This window comes from Amphiura filiformis, chromosome 12, assembly GCF_039555335.1.
Source record: "Amphiura filiformis chromosome 12, Afil_fr2py, whole genome shotgun sequence".
NCBI classification, from domain to species: domain Eukaryota; kingdom Metazoa; phylum Echinodermata; class Ophiuroidea; order Amphilepidida; family Amphiuridae; genus Amphiura; species Amphiura filiformis.
The window spans coordinates 9,164,526-9,170,947 of record NC_092639.1 but is presented as its reverse complement, the minus strand read 5'-3'; the positions used below and the strand labels follow the sequence as shown (position 1 = coordinate 9,170,947).

The window sequence follows — 6,422 nt, the reverse complement described above, 5'->3', positions numbered from 1 at the left end:
TTCTCACAACTTAAATTATACAGACCAAAATAATCTCTAGCACACACAGGGAACCAAGCAAAGCGATTGAAATTGCTCGTTTCTCATGACGATTTCGGACTTTTCTTTCATAAAATAACTACTTTTCCCACCTCATTTCAACCCAATATGGAGTGCAATCGATTGAAAAATAACTTTTAGAAAGTTAGAACTCAATTTTAAAAGCACATATCGCACACAGAAATAACCTTAGCATAATAAAGCACCATCGGAAGTGGCCGAAAAATGAAGCAAAATACACCGTCCACTTAGCGCGATCACGATGGCTCGTCAAGCAAGCTTGGAGCCAAAAATATACATTTTTAATAATTTGCCATAAAATTTTGTATTATTTCGGTAATTTCAAAAAATCTAAATTATTCGAAGTCAAAAGGATATTCCTCGTATTCAGAATGCAATTCGGTGTGTCTGATGTGCACTCAGGTCCCACCAAAATATTATGCAAACGTGTGTGACCAAGCCCTTACGGAGAGTTTATCATAAATACTGTTATCTACTTCAATATATATTATCTACAAAAGTAATGGTGTACAATTCGGTATAGATGTTAAACATACCTTTGTACACCAGAACTTTTGCAAATAATGTATTATTGACAATCCTGATGAATTTATTTACGGATAAATCAATATATATTATGGAAAAATAGCACTTTGTGATGTTTTTCAAAATTCCATTCTAGAAATCATATTATTTTGAAAACCTGCTTGATTTATCGATGTTAATGAGTTATTTACGTTTTACAAAAGTGTTGTTTCAGCTCTCTTTACAACATAACTCAAGAACCACAGGACCTGCAAAAGTATATCATATTTGAATTCTTCTACACGCTCGGTATACTAGTATGCTGTGAACTACCAAATCGCAACAGTTTAAAATAATACTGCTACTATTCACTATAAATAAGAACTGCATAAATGGTGCAGCCAGTGATTCCCACATTGTTCTGCGATTGAACCAATTTCAGGCAAAATGTACACTGAAATGGGATGCTGAACAGTGGCGTGCACAAGGGGTGAGGAGGGGGGGGGGGCAGGGGCATGTCCCCCACGTTTGTCAGTCTGCAAAATTGCACCCAAAGTTGGGGGAATTATGGAGCTATCATTTACTTTTGAAAACCAGCACACACCACCGATACTGAAACAGATCTCAGGAGGAATACACTTGTTTGTCCATGTCTGCCCAGGGTTGTCCAGAGAGGGGATTATCTCAAGGATTTCACAAGGCTTTTGGAATCCATATTAAATGCCCCAGCACCAAACCTACACAAATCATGCCCAGGAATGTTCTGAAATGTCCAGGCTTGTCCAGATCATGGATTAACTAGTGAAAGTATTAGGTACAGCAACACATTGGATATCGAGGGTTTGGTGCAAGAAGGCCCTATCTGCAATAGCTGCCCTATAGACAATTTGACCATTTCTGCATTCTATATTGTACACATGACACCAGGCAGCTATTACAGATATGCCTTTCTTGCTCTAATCCCTGATATGCTGAATACATGTAACAAAACAAAGAACAAGTCTTGAAGCTGCACAACCATTTTAAAATATAATTCTCACAAGTTGTTTTTATTTAACATAATTATACATTTTGTGAATCTTCAATTATAATTAAAAACTCACATATGAAGTAAAATAAGGGTGGTCTATCTGATTGCATTTCCCCTAATCAAGTGTTATTTTGTAGCTTTCTCGTTAACCACAGGGTTTAAATTTGGATTTTTAGTGTCCATTTGGGTTTCCTAATGTTTTGTTCACACACATATAGTATTCTATATGACCTTCAAAACTTTTTGCTTGCATATTAAAATTGCTTTTGAAAACAAGCTGGGTCACTGGGTGTAGGGTCAGACTCACTACATAAGTATTATGTGGAAATAAATAATATATTATATTGTTTGCTCTGATATCAAATGCTAAATTGAAATCAAACATAAGAGGTCTATTGGGTCAGTAAAAAATGATCACTACAGTGTATTATTATAATCTTGACATGACAAAACCCTTCACATTTTTGGGGCTAAGCAGGAGTTTCTGTAAAATCATGAAAACATTAGCCTATTTGAACATACTTTCAACTACACATCCTCCTGGGGGACTCCTAACTAATCTGCTGGGCTTGAGAGTTTCTTGGCATATCCCTGTTCAGATTTTGGTAGGAGTTTTTAAGTTGGTGTTTTGGTAAATTGAGTATAGTCAACTGCACAAAGGTCAGCTGTTTAGGGTGAAGTAAAATAATTAATAGCCTAAATAATGGCTTAGTCCCGTCAGACAATTTATGATCCACGCGCTGGTAGTAGTCCGGAGTCAGGTGCAGAGGTCATGATAAGCTTCTGGCATTCTTTAAATTTGGGATGTTTGGCATCTTTCAGTAATTGCAGCATCATTGCTTCGCTTGTTGTGATGAAGGCACCACTCTGACGCATTCTCTCAAAGGCATACATTCTAAAAAAAAAAGAAGATGAAAACAGTAAAGCTACCATATTCTCTCTTATAATACAAACTCTCATTCCCCTTCACCCGATCTGTTTCTAATACATGTAGGTCGTTATTCCTTGCATTACCCTGTATTACCCATCAACCGTTTGCTCAGTAAAAACAAGCTGAATGGCTCACCTATCTACCATACTCCTAGAGGAGCATGCATCAGCAATCACATGGACATCAATGTTCCTTTCCAAAAGATCCAAGGTTGTCTGCTGCACACATGCCTGGGTTTCGATACCACATATAATGACAGATTTAATATCTAAATCCTGAAGTTTCTTCTCTACTTGGGGTAAAATCATACTGAAGCAAGTCTTGGCGTGGACTTCATCTTCAGACCTGTCTAGCCCAATTTCTGGTACTGTTAAACCAAGACCTGTAATGTAAACACAAAAGACCTTCCATAATTGACGATTAATGTACATTCAGCAATTTTCTCATCAGCCATAGGAGAGGCATAAAAGAAGCCATGGACTCATGCATTGAGCAACCATCACTGAACAAGAAAGGGGGACTCCGCTTTAACTTAGCTCATGCATGGGATTGGGACGATACCTACCTGTATATCATGTGACCAGTCCAGCGGGTCAGTTGCCTGATGAAGTCTGGTGGTTCCAGGCACAATGTTGCAAAGTTGCAAAAAGTAATTCCAAAACTCTAATTACAGTATATTTCATAAACTTTAAAATCATACAATTAAGCCCTTTACAATAATGATTCTTAGTTTCCTGTTTCCCGCCCGCATCCAAAGTAGAGAATTGCAAAATATTTAATTATTTTATTTATATTTTGGATTTTCTCTTTTAAAATAACATTTAATGACTCCCATTTGCTACTTCCTGACTTTGATCATATCAACTATAATGATGAATAAAAAAAGAACTTAACTGTACCATTACTTATGTATAAAATCAAACATAGTTGTAAATTAATTAAATGCATGTTCCTTGTCAAAACGGGTTGATGTAAGTTGCGACCACTTGTTTTAAAATAAAGAAAATAATAGATAATTAATAATTAAAAGTCACCTCATCCCTTGTTTTCAACCATGAAACAGTTGACTAAGAATCAATTGTGAAGGGCCTAATAGAGCTCTGTGTCAGAAAATCTCAATGATCCAACAAACCCAGTGGGCCAACTAACCCACTCTTCAATTGATAGAAACCTTTATTATGGGGAAAACTAAAGAAATATTATGGTGCAGGGAAATTCTTGGAAAAAAAAATCAAGATACACACTCACACTGGTCATATTATCAGGGGTGTCTATTCTTCCAGAAAATTGAAATTATTCCCTCACCCTACCGCGCTGTGTCACTTCCTTCCCCAGATTCTTCCCCAACTGAAACCAAAAAAATGGACCAAAAAGGGAAAATTTTAGGTTGGTTGCTATCTCCGAATGACCCCTTTTCTTGAACAATTAGTCCTCAAAATTGAAATTTCGGCGCGCTTCACACACATTTTGAGCAAAATAAATGAGGTTTGTCTATGTTGTACTGTAAAATTGGGTAAAAAGCTATTTTTGATTGTCAATGATGTGAAATTTTAGGCGCTCCCATACAAAATCACTCCATTTTTTACATTGCCAACACCGAATGACCCCCTTTTTTCTGAAAATTTTCCCACCGATAGACCCCTAGTTTCATATGCTGGTGGGCACAGGTATGTCACTTTCATATTTGAGTGCCTCCCCCGGGTGCTATCTACATGTACTTTTACTTATTTTCTTGTTCCCTTCCTTCCCTGACTGAGTTGTGAGTTGTTCTATTCTGTCTTCCCTAAAAACATCAAATTCTTTCCTAGATGGTACAGTCTGGAGACTGAACCAAATGCATTGAAGGACTAATGGTTCAAAGGGAAGAGAGGCTGGTAAACACCTCTAGGCTCTTTATTATTTTCAGAGCTAGCTGTGATTATTATTTACAGGAGTGTGAAAGTTTGACAGCTTTTTTGTTTTGATTTTCAGGTTTTTTTTGTACCAGTACACTTGCTCTGTATACAAGTATAGCCTGAACTTCCCAAATTGCAGCTTTTTGCTAGGTGTTTTGAGCTTTTTGCTATCTGGTTTTTGCGTTTTCAGCTCTTTTATATATGTGGTGAGTTGACTCGCATGCCCCTGATTTATAAAGCCTTGGAATTAAAATTCTTCTGTTGCAGAGTTCGGAGAATGCCACTGAACTATTGCATCTAGGGAAGAATAATCAAGGATTTGGATTTGAAGATGAGGTTTAAAAGGGAAGATAAACTTGGACAATAGAGCTGTTAACGAATTGATGGTTCTTCCCTTAGAACCCCATATGCTTCCCTAGATATGCAGATGTCCAAACTAAAAAGAAAATGGATTTTGTATGAAATATGCAAAGCAGAGCTCCCTTAATCTTAGTGTGCAAACTGTGCATTATTACCTACATGTATAGTATGACCACTAGTCACTATTGCCCAGGCAGGGAAGAATTACTGACCCAACTTTTCCCGGTTTTATGATAAAGTCCATAGTTTCCCTCAAATAATTATTTTTGGGATGGAAATGGGTAAAAGCCAAGGGACCACTACATGTATGCTCATGTTATGTACCCATTATAATTCTTCCCTAAATGACACTTGATGAATTAACCCACCCTGTAGAGTAGCCACTGCCAGCCAGTGACCATCTATTTCATTCCAAAAATACCATAAAACATAATAATACATGTTCCAGTTATACATTTTGCCCCAAATTAGTTAATTTTATTTTTAATCTTCCTTGAATCCTGTTGACTTTCTTCTGTTTTTCCCCTCTCTTTTTTTTCTTTTTTCAAAATGCAAAATTCTTCCCCAAAGGGGTAAAATTATTCCCTCCCCTTTGGGGGCGATTAACGGAAGAATAAACGCCCCTGCATATTATACCATAAATCAAATTTTATAATTTTAAGTATTTGCCGGGAGTATTTGCCTGTGACAATCAAAATATAAAAAAATCATTCCCACCTGTAAAAGGTTTTATTTGTTTGAAAAGGAGCAGTAGCATGTGCAATCGTTTAAAAATTAAGAATTTTAATAAGCAGTGAGGGCATCCTCAGCTCAGCAAATGTTACAATATGGTCTGATGGATATTGAATAACCATCGAATCCGACAACCGGCACCATCTACTATCATGATTATAAAAATCATAATCTAATCAGCAATGTCTTCAGCTGATATGTGCACTTATGCACTCGCCTGTTTTCCCTGTACTTGTTCTTTATACCCGGTGTTTACACAGCAGATAAAAATCACACTGAGACACAAGAGTGATGAGCAATTATGCAATATAATCACACATGCACAGATGAATTTAAAGCTTACCTTTTGGATACTGTTCTGTAGCTATTACCGGCATATCCAAAGTCTTCGCAGCTCTAAACATTCTGGATGCCACCTCAACAATCTGAGGAAAATACTGAATTTGACTGCTAAATTTTTCCTGTATATCGCACAGGAAAACCGCCGAGTTTTTAAGAACAATTTGACCAACTTTTCGTGTCGACATGTTGCTGCCGTGTTTACATTTACAAGGTCAGAGTTCATCAATCAGCTGATTGCGGTTTTTCTAGAGAAAGTTTACAGACATGGAGAAAATTTCTTCATTTAAGTTAGTTTTAAATTTGTATTTTCTTTTCTATAGCATGTTTTTACTGGATAGTTGAAAGTTATATATTATTGGATTAAATAAAGTTATTTTGGAGAAGAACTTGGTGTAAAATTTAGAGAACAAATTTACATTTAGAAACGCTGATCAATTAAAGATCAGAAACCAACTGAACACTGCACTGCTGAACTAGTCTAAAGCTGTGATTTATACTCGATCGCCGAGCGATGCGATTAATCGCTTTTGAAAAAGCGATTTGCAATCGCCGAATTTTGCGATGCATC

General features: G+C 36.6%; 1 protein-coding gene across 1 annotated transcript; it reads right to left on the bottom strand.

Annotated features, from left to right (window-relative positions):
* Window positions 1–1,584: 1,584 nt before the first annotated feature.
* Window positions 1,585–6,066, bottom strand: LOC140165754 (isochorismatase domain-containing protein 2-like). Its single transcript, XM_072189074.1, has 3 exons — window positions 5,856–6,066; window positions 2,661–2,907; window positions 1,585–2,489 (listed from the first exon to the last, which is right to left on the bottom strand). The coding sequence occupies exons 1-3, from the start codon at window positions 6,037–6,039 to the stop codon at window positions 2,321–2,323; spliced, it is 600 nt and encodes a 199-aa protein (XP_072045175.1). The 5' UTR covers window positions 6,040–6,066; the 3' UTR covers window positions 1,585–2,320.
* Window positions 6,067–6,422: the final 356 nt, after the last annotated feature.